This window comes from Juglans microcarpa x Juglans regia, chromosome 5S (genome assembly GCF_004785595.1).
Source record: "Juglans microcarpa x Juglans regia isolate MS1-56 chromosome 5S, Jm3101_v1.0, whole genome shotgun sequence".
Lineage (NCBI taxonomy): Eukaryota > Viridiplantae > Streptophyta > Magnoliopsida > Fagales > Juglandaceae > Juglans > Juglans microcarpa x Juglans regia.
In genome coordinates this window covers 1,666,321-1,689,331 of record NC_054603.1, presented here as the reverse complement: position 1 = coordinate 1,689,331, position 23,011 = coordinate 1,666,321, and the positions used below count along the sequence as shown (strand labels likewise).

Genomic DNA, 23,011 nt, shown 5'->3' with positions numbered 1-23,011 from the left:
TCAAGTATTATAATTACAACATATAATACTAACATCGTTGTACATGATACGTTAAATTTATTTTATAATAAAAATAATTTTACAATCTAATATATCATATTAATTTATGTCAATTTATGAATTTATTTTTATAATATCTACCTATAATTAAAGCATTTTTCTTAATAATTTACGAACCAAAATCATAATTAAATTGTGTGAAAAATAAAAATAAAAAAGTAAATTAACTTATTTGGACCTAATTACCAAAAAAAAAGGTACCGAACTTCGCGTACCAAAATGGGAAGTTACGTGGGATCATTAAAGTCCTCTTTTAACTCTTAATTCAATGCGAGTCTATGATACGCAAAAACATTAAAAAAGAATAAAATTTGTTGATAATATTAATTTATTCATGAAACACAATTCCTCCCCCTAACTCAATTAATTGGTGTAAATATTTCCTAAAATTTAAGAATTATTGAATCAATTTTTCTACATACAGTCGGGAGTTACAACGGTGGGAGAGTCGCCTACCACTTAAAAAAAAAAATAGAAGAAAAAAGCTAAGCATCTGAAAGAAAAATGTTACAGACGATAAGTGCACGAGCTCTTCGTCTTCGAAGGGAGAGGTCTCTCGATGTGGGTAGATGAAGTTCAAGAGAGTCTTTTGGTGATCTTTGCGGGTCTCGTCCTTATCTTTGTGTGTTCTTGTCTTTGTCTTTGTGTGTTCTGGTCTTTGTGAGTCTTGTTTTCGTCTTCGTGGATTTTGGTCTTTGTGGGTCTTGTCTTCGTCTTCTTAGGTTATGGTCTTCATTTGAGCAGCCATTCACCACTAGAACACCATTATTGCCCACTCATTTCTCTCTCTTTCTCTTTGGTCATTTATGCTCTCTTTAGTCTTCCGTTTCATGTTCGTTTCATGCCCATTTCCCTTGCTTTTAAATATGGATTTTAAAGAATATCTGATAAAATTAAAGATGAAAGTGGGTTATCATGTTGAAGCAAACACTATCATAATTTTAAGCCAATGATCTAAATCTACACTCCCTAATTGATGGTTTCCAACGAAGGAAGGAAAACCATTATAGTTTATGCACAGTAGTGCTTATTCATTGTCACAAAACTCAACCCCATTTCTCAAAATTTGTTGGTACTTCCAGAAAAAGTTCTATTATGAAAAATGCATAAAAACACACATACACAACATCAATATCCATTTTCACTTTTAAAATCAACTTTAAATTGGTCTCGTAGAGAGAGAGAGAAGGGTCGTAGTTGATGAGAGGGAAGCAGGTTTTAAATTCGAGACAAAAAGGCGGATTCTTAATAGGAAATTTCTCTTTTACAAGAAGCTAAGGGGGAGACGTACAAGCGAGAAAGGTGGAGACAAAGGGGTTCTAGTCTTGGGAGGGAGACGAAAGGGTATTGGTCTTGATACGAAACGTTTTGTTACAGACACATTCATTTTCCACATCAGCAACGGTTCCCCCATGGTTACACAGCCAACTGCATTTAGCTTTTTTCTTATTGGATATAGTGTTGAAAAAAGACATCGATTTGGAATATTGTAAATGATGATCGAGATCATCAATTCATTCTCTTAGTTTCAAAAAACAACATCAACCTCTGGCTAATAGCTATGTTATGGTGTCATACCCTCAACAAAAGAATGGATGAATGAAAACAGAAACACAATTAGACCACGGGTGTCCCATTGATGGGCATTATTTTAATTGGAAGCCAAATTCACTTTGCTTCTTATCACATATATAAATCATAAGCCATGTTAATTTCATGTTACCTACCCATCTTGCCTTAATCCCCTACAAACCAATATTATATTGTCTTTTTCGGTTACTGGCTAAAAACAATTACTTTGTCCATTCATACGATACCACCAATGCAAAACATCTTCTCCTTCTTATGAATACGTCGCATTAAAAAAATATTGTATGTCACATTAGATAAAAACAATAATTTTCTTTTTGCAAAAAAATCCTCTCCAAGAAGCCTTTAAACCCCAATTTCAGATAATGATAAGCTTACTACTTCCTATTACATATTTACTACTCTTTTTATTTTTTTAATTTCTTTTAATTAATGGTTAAGGAAGTGAATATTAGTAAAATTATATATTTTTTTAATTTTTTTTAATAATTAAGGATGTTAAAAAAATTAAATACACTATAGAGTAGTAAAAGAATAGTAAAAAAATAGTAAACTTATCATTATCTTCTTCATCCATCCCTCCAACCCCAAGTTTTGTAGAGGTTCTTGAGTAAATTAATTAGCTAGATTCGTTAGGGTGGGAATTTATTTATTTTTTTATTTAGTATTTGATGTAGGAGAGTGTGGATGTGACCTAATAATAACGGTCAGGAATAAGAGATAATAATTATCTTTTGAAAATATATATTTTTAATTTAAAAGATTAATTTTAAATTTAATGACTTAAATCTTACTATTGAAATTATGAAAAAGATTATCTTTTGTCTATATTTTTGTTAGCCGGAAAAATTGTGCCGCCGATCATGTTGTGAGTAAACTCAAAGGTTTTGAGGGGGAAATTCAATCGAACGCCGTCTGACACCCGTAATCGACCCAAATATCCAACAGCAACACAAAAGAGAGATAATCAGCATAATCTGTTAAGCCGTCTTTTGTTTCCGGTTTTACAGCAACTTCAATTTAAGACCCTTTTCATCCAGAAAAAAAAATATATATATATATATATTTTAACTTTTCTTAATATAGTTAATGCCAAGTGGGGTTGAAATTATAGAATAAAGATAACAAATAAATATCTTAAAAAATAAATGTCTTTTGTTTTTAAGGCCGTCCGTTCCATGCCCATCCTTCCTCGTTTTACAACTTCATATTACACCAACCGCAACGACGACCTCTTCCTCGTCTTCGTCTTCTTGGCAAACACTTTTTTTTTTTTTTTATTCTTTTCATTCTCTTTGTCCTTTTTTGTATCTTCTCGTCTTTTTGTTCATGGATGACACAAAATGTTCATCACAATACTTTGTTCCATCCAAATTAAAGGTTTGATATTTTAAGATCATCAGAAAGATCGATCACCAGGCCGGTGACAAATGGAGAGCTCTGTCGGCGTTGGATTCATGGCAGTCTTTGCGGTCTCGGGAAGCGTAGTTCTCCTTGTTCATCAAGTCCATAAGCGCCTCCTCTCCGATTTCATGAAAAAAGTCGAGTCCGAATTGGGTACTATAAATTGACTGCTTACGTTAATTATTTCCTGCCAACTATATGTGCAATCTTTATATTTTCAATTTTCCTGTAAAAAGAAACTCCACGTACTTATATCCTGTGTATGTGATATACATATATATATATATATATATATATATATGTTTCCTTTTGTTCCAGGATCTGGGAAACGTCGAGCCAATAAGAAGAAGGTCCGATTTGCAGACGATGTTAAAGAACCATCATCGAATAACAAAGAGTACCGTAAGAGGCAGTACTCTTTGTATCATAACAAGCAATAGAAGTCTTCAATGAAGTATATATGCTTCTGTGCTGCATTTTTTTCTTTCTTTCTTTCTTTTTTTTTTTTTCTTGGTTGCCAAACATGATCGTGATGGGGGGTGGTGGTTTAATCCCAACACGATCTGATGTAGAGGTTTTTATGTTTTGTTTTTTTCGTAGTAAATAGGTCTTCGGGGGTGCTGTTGAAAATGTCATAAGCCCCCATAGATGGTAGCGATGTATGATCATGTAATTTGGCAATGTAAACGGTCGTTCTTTAGTTACTTTCGTTGACCAAATTTAAGATGGAACCTTGAGATATTCATTACAGTAACATGTGTTTCAAGGCCATGAAAGATTATTTTTATGCACATAGAAGATACCCAGAATCACGACATGTCCTTATTTTGGCAATTGATATGATTCGTTTTTGCATATGAGATAAATTAAAATTAAATATTATTAAAATATATTTTTTTAATATTATTTTTATTTTTAAATTTAAAAAATATTAATTGTTTATTTTATTTTATGTGAGAATTTAGAATAGTTGTAATAATCAGATGAAATGAATTGAAAAAAAATTATAAAAACAAACGAGACCTATTTTTTTCAGGATTTGATAAGTTTGTTGAGATATTATCCTTGTAATCAGTAATTCCCTCTGTTTTTTGGGTTTTAAATTTAGGATTTGAATTTTATCTCTTTACAACCCATCTTAGCCATATCAATACACTTGACATTTTAAAAACCATTTGTGCAAAGAAAAATTCTATAGTTTTCCTTTGAAAACGTTGTTTTTTAGGGTCAAGGTATTTCGAAATTTGAAGAGTCGGCTGGGTTTGGACTCGGGAAGCTCTTTTTGTAAGCTATTGATTTTGGGTCCAAAATGTTCGGCTTAAATCAAAAAGTCCAGCAAGTTGCAACGAGTTCCCGGGACGGTCTGCACTCTGTTCTAGTTTTACTTGTACTCTTGTTGAAATCTCATTGAATACAGATATTTTTAAATTTTAAATTTTCAACTATTTTATTGATCATTATTTACTCATTATAATTTTATTAAAATTTCAAACAAACAAAAAATTAACCTTTTCAAACTTTAAAATAAAAATAATATTTTATTTTATAATATTTTTATTTCATTTTTCAAAATCGCATAAAACATTTTAACCTGAACTATTTCATTACTATTCATAAATTATTTTATTAATATATATAAATTTTTCATCTTGTCTCATCTTAACATCTAAATAAAGCCTCAATCTTTCAACCGCAAATGCCCTCAATTTTCAATCGAAAAGAGTTAGGTCTATAAATAATTATAAAAATACTTATAAATTTATTAGATTTTATATAATGTTTATATTTATTTTCTAATAAAAATAGTTTTACACTCTTAACATATTTAGTTTGCAAACAGTTTTTCACATTTTTTTTTTTTCATCAAGCATTTCTCATTTGAGCCTCCAACATAAAATAAATAAATAATGATTTTATAAAACTATAATTAATTTTCAAATAATTAGGAGCTGTCTCGATGCCTTGAATGAAATGGCATTTCTGTATTAAATGCATGTGTATGGTCTTAGTTTTGAGATGGACCTTCTAATAATAGCTTTAGTTCGTCAACCCAATGAGGGACCCATTTGCGACTCTTTGTTCACATGAATTTTGTTGGCCCGCCCGCCTTTTATGCGAAATTAGGAAAAAAATTTCATTCTAAAATATTCATTGAAAAATACTATTCTTACCCTAGTTTCTATTGCTAGTTTTTACCATTATGATTTTTTTTTATTATTCTTATTTTTATTTAATGATTAAGTAAGTATTTTTTAATAATATTATAAATTTTTTATTTTTTAAAATATATTTAAATGTATTAAAAAAATACCAAAAAAAAATTTATCCCAAAACCACTAGCGGGAGCCCCAGCGGGAGCTCCCAACGGTGGAAGTAGCACCGCTCATATTCATTTCATCTCATCTCATCTCGTATTCTTATCAAATATCACCCAAACATAAATACTTTCAAACTAATCGTTACAATTTTTTCAAACTAATAATTACAATTTTTTCAAAATTTTTAACAAAAAATAAAAAATAATTCAATTTTTTCAATACCTCAAACAAAAATAAATTTAAAAACTTAAATTCTAACAATATTTTAATTTTATAATATTTTTCATTCAATTTTTTTTTTATAATTTCCCAAAATCCCATAAAATATTATCTCAAACTATATTACAACTATTCACAAATTATCTTATTATTATTTACAAAATTATCATCCCATCTCACTCTTCAAACTTGTCCTAAATAAATCCCTATTTTGATGGAAATTCGATTATTAGTTTGTACAATTTTTTCCCCTAAACATAGAAACACACAATTGGACAGATATCCCAACGTACGAATTTTTTTTTTTTTTTTTTTTTTAAGATGAGAAAACGATTTGTACAGTATTAAGACACATCTTAAAAATATTTTATAATCACGAGATGAAAAATATTTTTTTAATGATGATTTTCACTTTTTTTTAATAGAAGTATGCAAAGCTTTGAGACCCTAAAGTCAAAAACAATCTAGCATTGCTCCTTTTCGACTTTTTGCTCAAAATAAGAACTCTACTAAAGTCTACAAATTTGAATATTATGATAAATGATATTGATGTGTAAATACTGTATATTTCTTTTAAATAAATGAGTAAATATAAATATAAAAATTACATAAAAAATTTAATTTTTTATCCATAAATTTTTTAAAAAGAATAAAAAACGTTTGAATACTGACATTATTTTCCTTTGTCTTATAGTAGTTAGTGCCTTAAAATAATGTCTCCAGGTAACGACTTTGTTAATATTGGGCTCTCTCGGACCTTTTCTTTTTTTCGAGGTCACATGGGCTTTTTATTTGGGCCTTTAGAAAAATAGGAAAAAAACTCCTTACAGTCATGATTTCAACAGTGAAAAAAAAAAAGAAGTCAAAATATAGTTGGCGTGACGCAATCGAGTGTAATGTGTCCGTCCTTCGTCATGCACTGGCCCAAATATACATAATGATTATTGAGATGAGGAAAAAACTATTTTGCCGTTTAATTTGACCCTTTGATAAACTCCGTTTGATAAATTTTTTTGTATTGAAATATTTTTTTTCTTTTTTAAAAATATTTAAATATATTAAAAAATATGAAAAAAAATTAAAAAATAATAGATGGTCAACTTAAGCATACTACTCTGAACAATAGAGTAACCCGACTCTTCAGATAATTGTGTATGATTAAAGGAATGTTTTCGTGACTTAATTTAAAAGCTCCTTTGCAATGTGGAGACGTGCCAAATATGATTTTCATGCGTCACGACAGTGTGTAGACTTTAGTACGTGTAAGCCAATAGCATTTGATAAAGATCTCCTTTTATTTTAATTTTAATATTTTAAACAAAAAATCTTTATGATGAAAAATATAAATGATTTTTATTTATGGTAAAATATGGTACTGGTTCAATTATTTTAATCACGTCATTTTTTATTTTTTATTTTTTGTTACGTTCAAATTTCTCATCATCTTCGTTTTTTTTTTTTTTTTTTTTTCCCCTCTTTTTTAGAACGCAAAGGCCTTTTTTAAACATCTAGTCAATTCGCACTTAAAATCACAACTTAAGTTTGAACATTATGCGACGGTACTTTGACAAACACGTGCAATTAAGTGTAGGACAGTTCTAGAAGCTGCACGCACTTGCTGGATCGTTTTGTAAAAGTTGGCATTGGAAAAAATAAAATAAAGGAGTTTTATGATTTTCCATGTAGACAAATCTAGCCGTATTTGTATCCCATAACTTTACGCGCACATTACACGACTCTTTCTCGTTATATTAAATAAATAAAAAGGAAATAGTGATTATTAAATTAAGTTTATGCAGCAGATAAGACAACACTTACAACTTTACACCTGGATGGGCTTATAGTAGTCGGCTTGGGAAATCAATGAATCATTAAAACAGAAAATTTAAAGAATAATCTTATTTAAAATTTTTAAATCTTATTTCAAATTTAACGAGGATGTAGCACGAGTTGGTCCGACGAAGAACAATTTTATTTATTTATTTATTTTTATTAATTTATTCTTTTTTTTATATTTTTAACCTTTTTTAAAAAAATTTCACAACATCATTAAAAAATATTACCTTAATTATTAAGTAAATTTTTTTTTTTTTTTTTTTTTTTTTGTTTTTGGCATGGGGACAAATATTGGGGTACTTTTTCGGATGATTTAGCATTTCTGTTTTTTATATTAAACAACATATCCATAGAGCAGATGTCGAGTCATTTCACATGAATTATTGATTACTGCAAATTACTTTCGAGTGTAAAGTAGATGCAAATCTTTTAAATGCTAGTTTGTGGATACATTAGGTGGGAGACGTGGTTGAATAGGGGCGTTGTATGGAAGATGCCTTTCCAAATAAGCCAAGAGTCGGGAGAGCAGTGACTCGCACGATGGAAGATAGCCTTACAGTGGCAACCTTTTTTTCTATTTATATTTTTTAATATATTTAAATATTTTTTAAAAATAAAAAAATATATCCGATATATTTAAAAATCACTTCCTTAGAGTATTGCCATTAGACTCACCAAATGAGTCCAATCTCAAATCTTTAAAATTTGATGAATTTAACTTTAAAATCATTACATTGAATTCACTATATACTCAAATTTAAAACTCTGAGTTACAAAACATTCTTCTTTATCTTTAAATTTAAAGACCTACTGTTCATAGTTATCGGTATTATTTTATACTTATTTGTTGGCGGCTTGCGGGATCACATTAAATGAATGTATATTGAGACTGGCCTTCAACATTGTTGTTTTGATAGATGAAGCTAAAAACACAATAAAACATAAAATTGTGCATTGATATTGTTGCTCAAATCACATGAATTTGTAATTTTTTAAACAATTCTCTTTATAAACTTAATATTTTTCCACGTCTCAAGTAAATATATTATGTCTAAAAATGAATAAAAGCTATAAAACTATATAAAAATTGTGCATTGTAATTTATATATGTGATTGTTGAGTAGAAAAAATATTGGTAAAATGTGTTTGTTGGATAATTAAGTTGAGGAAAAAAATTAATTGGAAAACAATAATATAAGTATTCAATTAAATTATTAATTAACATATAGTTAGTGTATTTATAAAATATAAAAGAAAAAATTAAAAATATTACTATTAAAAAAATAGTATTATATTATTATTTTTTATAAATCTAATGGTTAATCCAATGTGAGGTTATGGATGAGAAGGTTTTAGATTTATAAAAAACATGTACTTTTCATCAAATCTTGAATATGAATTTGATGAAATTATTGACAATGCTCTTAAACACTAAGTAAAAAAAAAGACTAGCGGTCAACTAGAGCAGTCAAACGTGGATGCCATAGAAGCTTTTTCCTTTGTAGATTTGAGGTATTTGCATTGTAGAGTGAGGACCTTTTTTTAAAAAAGAAAATTGTTATCATTCATTAGAAACTTGAATACATTATGGAATGTCCTTATATCAAACATAATATCATAAACTAAAATAATGCATTTGGAGCTCTATCAGTACACTATTTCTTTTTGTGATTGGTTTGGTCTTTACTATTACTAATACTCCCTACAAATAGACGTTCAAAAGACAACCTCATTATTCATAAAAAGAGAGGACTCAACCTCTATAGACAAACGTCTGAGAGACGAACTTTTTTTTTAATTAACAATAAGGAAACCAAAAATAAAAGCAATAAGATAGATGCAAAAAAGAACGAATTATATTTTGGACCAACTCTGGTAGATTTCAAAATTTGTGACGGCCCATGAAAATAATATATTTATTTCTTTTCAGCCCTAAATGTCATATCTGAAATGTCTGATACGACGAGTTTGTTGATCTAATACATGTGTCGATAAGAGTTGCCGAAAGAGGTGGCGTGTGAGGATCACGCACAGTAATTTTTGTAAAACTACTATTTTTCTCCAAATAATTTTCGACCTATGAATCTACTTGTGCCGCGCGTGTATTTTGGGAGTTGCCCAAAAACTATAGATTAACTTTTTTGATCTTGAATAAAGTAAAATAAAACTAAACAAAAGAGACGGAATGTGGGTGAATTGAGGAAGGAGGAAGGAGAGGGAGGAGTCCAGCGAAAATCAAATCTGAGCACTTGATTTTTTATAAGAGAGAAGTGTAGAGTGAGGACTTAAGTTTACATTATGCATATTTATTTATTAAGTATATTATAGATATAATAATATAAATTATATTATATAAAATCATTACTTATCTTAAAGATTTAAATTTATATAAATATATCTTAACATGACAGTTATGGCTTGGCTAGATTTATTTAAGGTGCCAAAGTCGTAGAAGGATAATGAATATTTTTTATTATTATTATTATTTCACACCATATCGATGAGGGATATCGTAAGGATGCTTGGCCGGGCCGTTTAGAGGTGGGTCCTCCAATATTTTGATTGGATTTGACCGTCTCTACTCAGTTAGCTGAGCTGAGCTGGAACCTTTTCAGATTGCTGCCCTCACGTTTGCTCGTCTTCAATCTCATCTTTCAGCGTCCGACTTCGTGCTCATAGCCTCGTACTCCCACTCATCGTCTCGTAGGGCCCATATATTATATATATATATATAGTCACGCTACATAAAAAGTTCACATTCTATATATTATTTAAAAAATATATAATATTATTTTTTTATCTTCAAAATATAAAATATGACAATAAAAAAATAAAATCATATTTTTAAATAGTATAAAAAATATTGAACTTATTATTTAGAATTTTTCATACATATATATATATATATATGATATATGTTTAAAAAAACGAAGGCAAGAAGCGGTCAAAACTTCCAGTTCCAGTCCTCAAAAAAATCAGATAGCCAATAGATATCGTTTACTCCCCACCGTATTCTTTGTCTCTCGGTCTTTGGTGTATATCTCCTGAACGACCTCCACAGAGGCCCGTTTGTCGTGTCCCTCCAGCACGGCCTTCGTCTTTCTGCTCACCATTCCTCCCACCGTACCTCTGGCATCTTCCCTGGAGACCGGGCTTTCGTTTCCTGCCATCTGATATTGTCTTGGTGGGGATATCTCCTTGTCAGTAGATAGATACCTAGGCCAAGGGACGACCGATCGATTTCCTCTCAGTCTCCACAGCTTCATTCTCTCCCTCGTTCACGATCCAAATTAAGAACTTTTTTTTCTTTTCCGAGTTTCAAATTCATTCTCTGCTCTGAGAAAAAAGAGACCGAGATTTTCGAGGATCGTTAAGGTTTTGTAAATCAGAGCCTTTTGTTGTTTTTTGTTCTGAAGCCAATAAAATTTTCAGATCAAGAAAATTGCTGAACCAGGAGACTCCACCAAAGAATCAAGCCCATTCCTTTTCTTGGAAATCCACCCTTTTTCCGTTGAACCATACCCCAAAATCCCTCCCCATTCGATAAAAATCTCAGCCTTTCCTATCAATTTCTTGTACCCATTTTTCTCTGATGATAACCAATTATGTCTAGCCAACTCATCCCTCGCCCGCAATCGTCAAACCGCCGCCAACCGCTCCTAACGACCCAAGCCTCATCGGGGGGGTGCCGTCTCGCCGAGGTAGCGGGCGGTACCACCGCTGAGTGCGCTGCTGTGTGCTGCTGCTGCCCATGCGGGCTCGTGAACCTTCTGTACCTGGCCATCTACAAGTTCCCGGCGGGGCTGTGCCGCACGATGAGGAAGAAACGCCGGCAACATCTGGTAAAGAAGGGCCTGCTGCCACCTCGGAGACGCCGGTGCTCGTGCGGGATCGACGAGACCGGGAAACAGATTCACCCGGTGGTGGCCGTTGACGGACTAATGTTGGAGATGAAGTCGGCGCAGACGGAGGAATCGGAGAGGGAGGTTATGAAGCTTGAGAAGGAAATGTGGGAGAAGTTCTACAGTACTGGTTTTTGGAGAAGTCCTTCCCAGAGGGAGTCGTCCCCTCAACGGTAAGAAAACAACTGTAAACCAAAGAATATCAATATATATATATATATATATATATATATATTGATAAGTAAAGTCCTTCCCAAGAAATTCATTTGCCCCTCTTCAGTGTTCCTTTCCTTACCAAGAAAATTTTCGAAGAAAGTGAATCCTCTTATATTTCTTCCCTTTCGGGTTATTTGTTTCTGGTGCCTGATCACTCGGTGGAGTTTGTCAAGGAAAACGGGAGTTATATTTTCTTTATTGCCGTTGTTGTGGAAAATTGAACATGGTTGTATAGCGTTCTTGCCTTCTATTTGATTTTGGGGGATATTGTACATCGAAAGGATTAAGGGTGTTTTGGATTTCAAAGAAAACAGGCGTTTTTGTTAGAGAGTCAGAATGCATTACGGTGTGAGAGAGCCGTCTTATCGACTATTTGCTTTTGTTGTACGGCCAGCTGAGTTGAAAATGGCTGGTGATTAGAATATATTTACGTTAAGATTTGATGAGATCTATTAGAATCAAATAATGAATGGAAACTGAAAAGAATATTGATATTGACTTTGTGTTAAAAACACTTGATCCTCCCTTTATCATTGTTATTATTATTGCTGACCAAACCAGTCCAAAGAGATTACCCAGAAAGGCATTTTTAGTTATAGCAGGTACTGTATCTATGTCCTCATAGTTCCCAACTTCTTTTCTTTTTGGCTCCAATCTTTTCGACATAGTTGGTTCTTATTGTTTTGGGACTCTGTTCGTTACACCTGAGGTCCCTGAGCAGATAGAGGAGTGGTCCCTGGCAAATAAATGGTTGGGTGGGCTTTGGATTTTTGTTCTGATTAGAGCAGCAAGTGTGGGAGCTACAATCTAAGTGATCCAGTTTCATTGTGTTCAATGGGGAAAATCTTCCTTGCAGCCTGAAGATTTTTGTGTGCAGGCTTTCGCAACTAGGCACGACACGGGGGACCCTAGGTTTGGCTTGCATACTGCTGAATCAGTTTTAAATGTTTTCTGGTTCTGTTAGGACATTCATTTCAGATCAAGAAGTGCCGCTGTTTCACATGAAGACAACTTTATTGAAGTGGAATCACATGTCAAGATATCTACCACCTTTTACTGTGTCCTTTTAATGCTGTGATGTTTGCTTGAATGATCTTATTGCGTGTCAGAAGCAGCATTTGTACTTTTTTTTTTTTTTTTTTTCCCTAAAACTCCATTAAAGGGGCCAGTCCTTTCTCATTCACTGCCTTATCATTAATGGGTCACCATCCAACATGCTACAGGTAACACGATCGCATTCCCAAGTGGCTTGGAACTGAACTGCAAGTGGTGTTTCTGGTTGCGCATTTAAAACTGTTCCTTTTATGTTGCCCCCCACCCCACCACCCAGGACATCATGTCCTTGGAGAGCGGTGTCGTTTTTGTCCATTTTCTCACCTCAAATAACAGAGAAAACTAGTCACTTGCATCTTTGTGGTGTCTTTTGTCCCACCTTGCTAGATTACTTACAAGAGTTTCACCTTAGTGGCTGAAGTGATGGTGCGTTCACTGATGTATCAAATCATTTTTGGGAATACGATCCTCTTAGAGCGTGTGAATTGCTTGCTGCTCTCCAAACTGAGGAGGGCCCCAACTCCCTAGATAAGATTATAAAAAAAGAGCGCACTGATATAGAATAATTCCTTCCTTCAATGCTTTATTATAGTCATAATAGATAAACAATGGATGCACTTTTTAATTATCAATGAATGAAATGAAATTAGGACACAGCAGCGCTTGAAAAGAAGAACGAAGAAAGGACAAAGGACAAAGGACAAAGGATTCATATCCCTTTGAATAGTAGTGAACAGTAAATAAATAATAATAATAAAATAATAAATAATAACATGGTATTTTGAGAATACCGGAAGTATTTTCAGTATCCAAACTAGTGAAATTTACAACATCCGTGACAAAAAAAAAAAAAGAAATCAAGAGTGTACAGAATTCTTAATGATTTATTATTTTGGGTACTGAAAATAATAAATTGTAGGTTGAGAATTTCCTACCTAGTGGGAAAAAAAATTGAACAAAATATTTTGATGTAAAAAATACAATGTCCAGGTTGGTTGGTTGGTGGCAGGTGCAAAGCCTTGGGCTCTGCCTAGATAGCTCGGTATTTTCTTTTGGGTCGTGGGTGAGCTCGGCCCATTTTAGGTTAGATATTAAATTTGGGCTCAGCATTAAGGCCCCTCCTCTATCAAGCCCGTTTCCAACTTCCCATTAAATTGAGCGAAATTGTCTTGTCGGAGTTCCGCGTACGATGAAAAGTCTAACAGCTCTTCTATCTTATTTCTGAAAATACATCATTAAACTTCATTTTTTTTAATTTATATATTAATTTTTATAATATATCATACTTCAACTTATTTATTTTTTCTTTCATATTATTTAAATAATTTTTTTTTTCTTTTTAAACATTTCATTTCTATCAATAAATTTGTAATACCCATATATATATATATATATTTTATATTTACAATATATTATTATATACAATGTAATATAATTCAGTCCTATACACATAAAATAAAAATATATAAGCTAAATAAAAATTAAAAATCAAATTAAAATAAGAAAAAATTAGATAAATAATATTTCCAATATATTTTTTAGAAAAAAAATAAAATAGAAGTGTTTTAAATGATTAACAATAAAAAAAAATTGCATTGAAATGTAAAATCAAAAAGAAATGAGGGAGTAAATGAAGTATAAATAATTAAAAAATTATTTGAAGGTTGAACTATACCAGTTACATGTAATGAGTTATTGTAGCGATTTGTATTTTACTTATTCTTTTATATAATAAAATTCATTTTATGAACACTTTTTTTAAATAATTTATATTTTTATATTATACATGAGAATGCTGTACACTCTTGATTTCTTTTTCTTTTTCTTTGTCACGGGTGTTGTAAATTTCTCTACTTTCTATCGCGAATTAAGTCAACATTGTCACCCATTTTTATGTTATGTATTGACGCGTCAAACTTTGAATGCCCAAGTTTCTGTTCCCTTAATTATATGTAGGGTCACAGCATAGGGAAGGTGGGTTTACAGTGTCGTTTAGATTTAAAGATAAGTTGAGATGAATTATAAATAATAATAAAATAAATTATGAATAACAGTGAAATTTATGAGTTAAAGTTGATAAATAATAATGAAATAAATTAAGATAGATTGTGAATACAATCCAGGCCTAATTACACTTGGTTGAAAGTTCTATCCCAAGTGTTTTGATTTCCCTTGGCTTCAACCTGTCTCTGTAGTCTGTAGTATTAGAGCGCACACATCGCCAATTAACACATCATCAAGTCCATTATAAATAAAAAAATTTTATATACTATATTATTATCTTATTTTTATTTTATTAAATAAGACGTGATATATTTATTACTATTAAATGATTATTTATTATATATTTTTTTATTATTTAATAGTGATAAATATGTTATATATTATTTTAATATGATTAAAATATGACTAGAATGTAGTATACAGTATTATTCAAATAAATAACATAAATTCGTCTCTTCTAGATTGTCCAGAATACTCTTTCTCTCTCTTTCCTCAACTGTTTTTACGTTCCAATTGGCAATTGAAATAACGTTAAAATTCAATTTCCAAGTCTTCTAAGGCTGCTTCGAGGACTTTTCACTTGTCCCTCTTCTCTGATTAAAGTCACGCATTATTTTAATATTGAAAGCTGGCCTTGGGGTTCAGTTTCGTTGTTGGTTTCGTATTTATGATTTGAATAAATGATAGAGTTGCAAGTTGCAACCATTGCTAATTTTCTTTGCACCATTTAACTTTTAATAATTATTAAATTTATTATACAATCTCATAATATAAATAAAGTAAGATTTTCATTTTATATTATAATATGTCGTTATATTAAAATTCTTACATAAATATTATTTTTAATGATATAATGTATATTGTGATAATTAGAGAATTTCATGTGTTTCTATTTTAAATATTCATGTTTATTCTTATAAATACAAAATATGAACAAATAATGAAACTGATTTTTCTATGTCAATAATACCATAGAAGTAATGAAAATCTAACAGCCTAAAAAATAAATTAATTAATAACTGAAAATATAAAATTGTGTATCACTCACCAATACAAATCTATATTAAAATTTTTTAAATTTGAATAAAATAAGATAAGATAAGATTATAAAATATTATTTTAAAGTTAAAAGAAGGCCGAAGAATGACTGGATGAATTCTTTTGAGATGCTGTGGGGGTGGTGGCCCTGGTGGGTTTATTTCCAACACACATACCAAAGCTAAAAAGGAATAAAAAAATCAAACCAACAACAAACCCATGATCAAAGGTTGAGAGGAAGACAAACAGGGTCTCTGTCTCTGATTCCTCTATCCTCTCTTCTCTCTCTCTCTCTCTCTCTCAGTTTAGTTTATCATGGTCATCGCTGAATTCTAGGGTTTTTTTTTTATTTCCCTGCCTGAATGGATCACTAGCATTGGTTCTGGTTGGGTTGCTGTTTGGAAATTCACAGCTTGCTCTTTGGTCAACTACCTTTCCTTGAATCCTTTACCCAGTTTCTGGAACATTTCCAATTCCTTTATGGAGGTAAACCCAATTGTCTTCTGTTCAAAAAATCTATAATTGGTTTCTTGGATTTATATTCTATCATGTGGAACATCCTTTTACGATCTTTTTTTTTTTTTTTTTTGTTAAATTAATCTGTATGTGTTTGCCTAGGTTTGCTTCTACGTAAATTTTTCTCTCCAATAGAGGGCTTTGATGTAAAAACAAATTTTTCCCGTGAAAACAGGTATAATCCTCATTTTGGTTTTGGTTTATGGATAAAACCCAAAATAGCTTCCTTGCTGTTTTTTTCTAGTTGGCACAACAAATATTACCTCTAAAAATTTCCCGTATTTATAAATGCACGAAGGAGAAAGCAACTTTCTGAAATGTCATGGACAATTTCTGATTCAGCTAGCGTACAGTACGTGATTTATATCCAACAAACGTTGAAGACAGCTCGAACTAGGTTGATACAGAAACAAATAGAATTTTTAAATGGTTTATTTTAGCCTTTTCGAATCTAATGTGTGAAAATCATTGAGAAAAAACACTTATCGGATGGAAGAACTGAAAGAAGTATGTAATGTTGTCCTCGCTCTGGGAACTGACGTGAGATTTTGAATCTGCTGCATTGGTCGAATGACTTTTGCAGAAAGATTGCTTTGGTCTTGAGGGAGTATCAAATTCTAGTTTGTTCTTTCTGTCTGAAATTTGAAGGTTGTTACGTTTTAAAGGTTCTGGAGATGGAGGAGGCAAAGCCTGAAAGTCATATGACATCGGCTGCAGCCTTTGTGGAAGGGGGAATACAACAGGCCTGTGATGATGCTTGCAGCATATGCCTTGAAGATTTTTCTGAAAGCGATCCATCAACGGTAGTATATTTAATACATCTATCATAGCACGCCTCTCCTCCCCTCCATCCTCTTCATTCGTTTTTTTTATTGCAAAAGCTTGTGCACTATTTTCTCTTTTTAGTATTATAGAAATGTGACTTTGTTTTTATCTTGTCTCTTGCCTTGCAGGTGACTACTTGCAAGCATGAATTTCACCTTCAGTGCATCCTTGAATGGTATAATTGCTTTATTTTCAGTTTTTGAATTGTTGTGTGACTTTTCTTTTCTGATATGAAGCATTCTCTTCCATCTCTGTTGTGGTCAATTTGTTACACCTATCTTCTGTTGATTAATATACGCTCTTTTTTTTTTTTTTTTCCTTCAAGTCCAAGAGTCTGATGTTGGATAAAGTTGGGGGAAACTTTAGCGTATAGAGTTAGTATTTCTAAGGGATTGGTGATATATTATGGGACTGTAATAATGATAAATAATTGCAGAAAAAATAGAGAAGAAAACAACACAAGAAAGAGAGAATGAGCAACCAACATCTAGAAGAAGAGAAATAGGAAACCATGCCTATATAAATTCTTTTGATGTCCTTGTCGATGGAACGACGACACCTATGCCGGAGGTAAAGGAACCTTTAATGGTGACACAATCAATATAGTTGTTGAGGAGGTTCGGGATTTGAATGCAAGATATGGCGGGGAGGAAATTATGGGTTTGTTGTTGGTGCCTTGCGGGGAGGAATGTCTAGGGTTGAGAGTATAGTTGGGAATTGTGTTTGAGGATAATGTTGTTCCCCTGGTTTCTCCTCTTCCAATAAACAATATAGCAGGTTCACCATCGGATTGGATTCTGAATAAGGTTAACGAGATTCAGCATATTTTGGGGCTTTCATATGGAGGATGTGAAGACCAATTTAAAGCACTACTCACTGCGATTGAGATGGGCCACTCACTTGACACCAAATTAAGTTTTAAGAAAAGCAGGGAGTTAAAGCGTCTTTCTCGGACATTCAACTACGATGTTAAGGGAGATAGTTCAAGTCGAGGGAAGACTAAAGAGAGGGCATTATGAAAACGTCCTTGTAGAGAGAGTTTCGGGTGAAGTATTAGTCTTATGGGAAACAAGGGGTTGTGGTTGGGGAGGTGTGTTCTATTCCAATTTGGGCTTGGTGTATTTTGGATAGATTTCTAATTTTCACAGGCTTTTTGGGTCATTAGGAGCTCTCTAGTATGGCCTAGGTGTTTTCTTGTATACGTCCAGTGTACATGGTTACTCTTATTGATATATATAATATTTTTACTTATAAAAAAAATAAAAAAATAAATAAATTCTTTTGATAACTTTAGACTTTATTTACAACTAAAGAGGATGATACCCCGGTATTCAGGAAACTCACCAAACTACCAAAGGGAAAGGTGCTAAAAATCCATGGAAAGTAGAAATTGAAGACTACACTATACCAATATAATTAAAAGTAGAAATAGGGAACCAAGCAGCACACCAATATATTTAATAGTTCCTTAAAATCCATTAGGTGAACCCCGGTAAAACTGTGTAGCAAATTGCGAATAAAATGCTTCCTCCTCATGAGGAAATTTTATTTGCTGCACCTAAAAGTTCAGGAGAAAACAGCTACCAAACATCATCTACATGCCCCCCCCCCCCCCCCCTTTTCTCTCAAACGCACTCTGGTCGCTCAAGTACGGAACCAGTCGGCATTTAGAATGACCCCCACATCCTCCCTGATCATTTCCAATAAGTAATAGATCAAACACCAAAAAGCTGATGTACCTGTTGTCCCATAAACAACCTATGAGAAAATTGAATGCGCTGCTATATCCATCATATTGTTTATCCCAGATTCTGTCTTTGTATGTTTCCAAATAACAGAAAGTTGATGAATACAATTTTAATAACCTTCCGAACTTACTCTTACTTTATTTGGAAAGTTAACAGACTTTCTTCTCCTTCACTTTAATTAAGTTTAAATTAAGGAGGTGATTTTGGTGTGATAATTTTTTAAAAATAAAATTTACTAAGATAATGCATTAGAATGATGCTGCTTAAAGTTAAAATGTTGTTCTAAGGTGCACAAACAATTTGGCAAAGAGGAAGTAATTTTTTCTTAAGTTCAATTATCTATTTCCTTTGTTTTCTGATCAAAACTTATCATTTAGTTCATTTAGCACCTCTCAGTGAGAAGAGCGTCTGATAGATGTGAATTTCATCGTGTACATGATCATGGATATAGGAATAAAATGTTGAAATCTAACACTAGCTTATATAATTTTAGGTGCCAGAGAAGCTCTCAGTGTCCCATGTGTTGGCAACATGTTAGCCTGAAGGATCCCACCAGGTTCATTTTAGTTGTGTTGGTTTTTGGAAGTTACTACAATTTTTCTTGTAATTATACTCATTTAGTCTTCTTATGTTTGTTCATATTGTGGCAGTCAAGAATTGCTTGAGGCAGTAGTACGTGAGAGGAGCTTTAGGGTTACTCCAGCAAGAAATGCCACTATATTTCATCATCCCACCCTTGGTGATTTTGAATTGCAGCATGTCTGTTTCTGATTATTACTGGGAATTGTGTTTCATTTAATCTATTATCAAACCTATTACAATGTGTCCATCAGGTTATTCTTATGTTATTTTTTGTGTGGTAATGCAGTTGCCAGTAGGTGCTAATGATGCTGAACTTGAAGAGCGTATAATCCAGCATTTGGCAGCTGCTGCAGCAATGGGAAGGGCCCACCATATTGGTAGGAGGGAAGGCCAGAGGAGTCGGTCAGCTGCCCATGGTCGTCCACACTTTTTGGTGTTTTCCGCTCATCCTAGTGGACCTTCTGGTCCTGTTTCTGCTCCCAGGGTGGACAATGAACCAGCTTCAATCAGTGTGGCTGGTCCATCTACCCCACTTGCATCGGGTGGAGATGTACCATCCCAGCAGTTTTCGCATTTTCCTTCTGCTCATACCGATCAAGATTCTTCCCCAGCCTCCGGATCTGCTTTCCTGCCGACAAATCGTCAAGGAATTTCCTCTAATAATCGGTAATCAGGATTATTCTATATCCTTCAATAAGTGGCATAGCTTTCCTTTGTAACATATCTACACATATTTGTAATACGTAAGTTGTGTTTCAGTTTCTACTATGTACTTATATGCAGCGTTTATTTGGTTCTTAGGAAATTTGTTTTACATCTTTTTGTAGGAGCCCTGCTAGTCATTCCTCAACACCAAATCCTGATAGAGCAGGGCCATCTGATTTTCAGTCATTTTCAGAGTCTCTGAAATCTAGATTTAATGCCATGTCGATGAGGTACTATTTCTGAATATATATATATATATATACTCATTTCTGGTATCCCATTTTGGATGCGGCAAATTAAATATATTCCTTCATCTGCCATTCTCAATAACACTTGCTGTACTTGCATTTTAGATACAAAGAGTCGCTTTCAAAGAATACAAGAGGGTGGAAGGAGAGGCTTTTCTCTCGTAATACTTCCATGTCAGATATCGGCTCTGAAGTTCAGAGGGAAGTGAATGCAGGAATTGCCAGTCTACCTCATATGATGGAGCGCCTTGAAACCAGAGATGATAGTACAGCCAGCCATGATTCTGAAGCATATCATTTGGGCGATTCTTCTGTTACCAACCAGAACATTGTGGAGAATGACAGCAATCGGCCAGCTTCTTGTGCTGCTAGTTCGACTTCAGGTTAAGTTGTTGAGCATTGTTTCTGAAAGTGCTCTATCCTCAGCATTTCATATTTGAAGGTGAGAAATGGTTTTGATGCTCTGATGTTTTGTAGTTCTAAAATTAGGGTTCAAGTAAGGGTAATCTCGATTCACAAAGCCAATGCCAGCATATAGTAATATAGTAATCACAAGATCCGTGAGTTTAATTCTGTTATCCATGTTTTCCAAGCTTGTTCTTAGAATGTCATGACAATCAACTGGTAAGCTACTGATTACAGGAACTGTGTCGTGCTTAATGCCCACAAAATATTTTGGAGTTTTGAATTTCTTTGGACGTCTAATTGCAATTTAGCCTAATCTTTAACAATTCAACCTTTGATCCGAGCTTTTGGTTTGGATTTTCAGGTTAATGGGTTTCTCCAGAAATGACATGCTGAGGACAAGATGCTTTAGAATAGACTTCAGAGGGTAAATGGTGATTGATGTTTAAATCTAAATAAAGGAGGGGAAGTCACAGGGGATTCCACCTGGACAGAGACATATAAATGGGGGTATTTGCATGTGAATTTGTTTAGATATATGACCCACATGTGATGCTGGATAATTTAACTGTCTGGATGGCTTGGTCGATTTCAATTTCGATACAACTATTTATATAAATACATATATTTCTGACTGAAAATTTGGTGCGTTTTCTAACGGGTTCTTACAAAGCAATGTTTCCCTTTAGAACCTCTAATTCTGGGTGGAAGCTAGAAATTCAAGGAAAGCCAGCTTTGCATTTCTTGGCTAGAAATGGGCATAATTCCACTTCTATTGACATTGTAGGCCATGCTTGTGGGATCTGGCTGGGGTTAGTGTAGCAGCAAGCTTGATTGGGAAGTAGGAATTCATAAATGTTACCATGTGGCCCATTCCCTTTTTTGGATCTATTTCTCTTGGGTTGTAGGTGTGTCTGTTCCCTACCACAACCGAAGAATCCGAGGATATTTTTGTTTCCCTGCCCGTGTCCAACCGTAGAATCCGAGGACATGTGGCCTTGCATTATTGCATTTATGGTTATGTTGTAACTTTCTCAAGTAAAAATCGTTTTAAATATACGAAATGCACTATCAGATAACACTGAGACTTCAAGTGACACAATTTTTCAAGCTAATTAAATTCGAGAATCAGAGGAGGGAAGTGCATACCATGGTTGAGTTTCATGTCCTCTTCCAAGTTCTAATCCAAAAATTTTGGATTCACAGCCCATCTAAACTTATTTCACTACTATTCATTATTATTCATCAACTTTAACTCATAAATTTTACTACTATTCACAACTGATTTCATTACTATTTACAATTCATTTCAATTCATCTTCGAATCCAAATGAAAGGCCACATTTGGGATATGAAAATGTAATTGTTTGGAAAATACTCTAGTCACAAAAGAATTATATAAAATTAATCCTACAATCTGATATGACTTGATGTGATTTATCATATTATAAACTTAGTTTTATTGTAAAATAGATCTAATGGATCAGATGAAATCATGTTAGTTTGTGTGATTGTTTTTGTGTAATTCTTTTATGGATGTAGCAGTACTCGAATTTTTTATTATATTTTATGTAAAAGTTTAAAAAAATTATAATGATTATATAAGATGAGATGAGATGATTTAGGCTTTGTTTGAAAACACAACTCATCTCAACTCATCATTATAACTTTTTCAAATCTCAACACAAAATATAATAAACAATTCAACTTTTTCAAATTCTAAAATAATAATAATAATAATAATAATAAATAATATTCTAATAATATTTTATTAACTCAATTCAACTCACTTCAACATCTAAACGCATTCTTAGTTTGTGTAACTAAGAGTCTTTAAATTTGTCTAAATTAAAGAGAAACGATATTTGTAGTTTTGGGCTATAATCTAACATGAACAAAAATTAAGTTTTTAATAGTAAATTTATTTTTTCAAAAGGGAGTGCAAGATTTACACGTATTAAGACTACATCTAGCATTACTCAATATTAAAGAGTTAGGATAAGAGAAATAACGTATAGCATGAGTATTATCATATTAAATACCTAATAAAATTGTGGAGATGTAACGGTGAAAATATAAGAAAAATGATACTATGTCTTATGATTTTGTTTTTTTATTTTGATCACTTATTTTTTTTTTAACTTAAATATTAAGGTAGTAATTATTAGTGTATTAATTTTTTTTATTTTTTAAAAATATTTAAAGATATTTAAAAAATATGAAAAAAAGAAAAGAAAAGAAAATGACATTTAGACTAGGGGCGGCATAGTAGCAGTCCCCGTAGTATAATGTGTGGCGTCCCAGTTTGAACTTTGAAGGCAAGTAATGCGATGTAAAGTTCT

General features: G+C 32.5%; 2 protein-coding genes across 7 annotated transcripts; both read left to right on the top strand.

The window, feature by feature from the left end:
• Window positions 1-10,351: 10,351 nt before the first annotated feature.
• LOC121268016 lies at window positions 10,352-12,685 on the top strand. Of its 4 annotated transcripts, none has more exons than XM_041172114.1 (2): window positions 10,352-11,502; window positions 12,329-12,685. In XM_041172114.1, the coding sequence occupies exons 1-2, from the start codon at window positions 11,033-11,035 to the stop codon at window positions 12,354-12,356; spliced, it is 498 nt and encodes a 165-aa protein (XP_041028048.1). In that variant the 5' UTR covers window positions 10,352-11,032; the 3' UTR covers window positions 12,357-12,685. The 4 variants fall into 4 exon arrangements, with proteins under 4 accessions (XP_041028048.1, XP_041028047.1, XP_041028049.1 ...); XM_041172113.1 differs by having other exon boundaries at window positions 12,214-12,685; XM_041172115.1 differs by having other exon boundaries at window positions 10,353-11,502; window positions 12,332-12,685.
• Window positions 12,686-15,824: 3,139 nt separating this feature from the next.
• Window positions 15,825-21,310, top strand: LOC121268305 (E3 ubiquitin-protein ligase RHF2A-like). 3 transcript variants are annotated; one of them, XM_041172520.1, is made up of 10 exons: window positions 15,828-16,126; window positions 16,259-16,331; window positions 16,822-16,959; window positions 17,110-17,156; window positions 19,223-19,285; window positions 19,380-19,488; window positions 19,598-19,977; window positions 20,139-20,246; window positions 20,370-20,706; window positions 21,034-21,310. In XM_041172520.1, the coding sequence occupies exons 3-9, from the start codon at window positions 16,831-16,833 to the stop codon at window positions 20,650-20,652; spliced, it is 1,119 nt and encodes a 372-aa protein (XP_041028454.1). In that variant the 5' UTR covers window positions 15,828-16,126; window positions 16,259-16,331; window positions 16,822-16,830; the 3' UTR covers window positions 20,653-20,706; window positions 21,034-21,310. The 3 variants fall into 3 exon arrangements, with proteins under 3 accessions (XP_041028453.1, XP_041028454.1, XP_041028452.1); XM_041172519.1 differs by lacking the exon at window positions 16,259-16,331 and having other exon boundaries at window positions 15,825-16,126; window positions 20,370-20,809; XM_041172518.1 differs by lacking the exon at window positions 16,259-16,331.
• The last annotated feature ends 1,701 nt before the right edge of the window (window positions 21,311-23,011 follow it).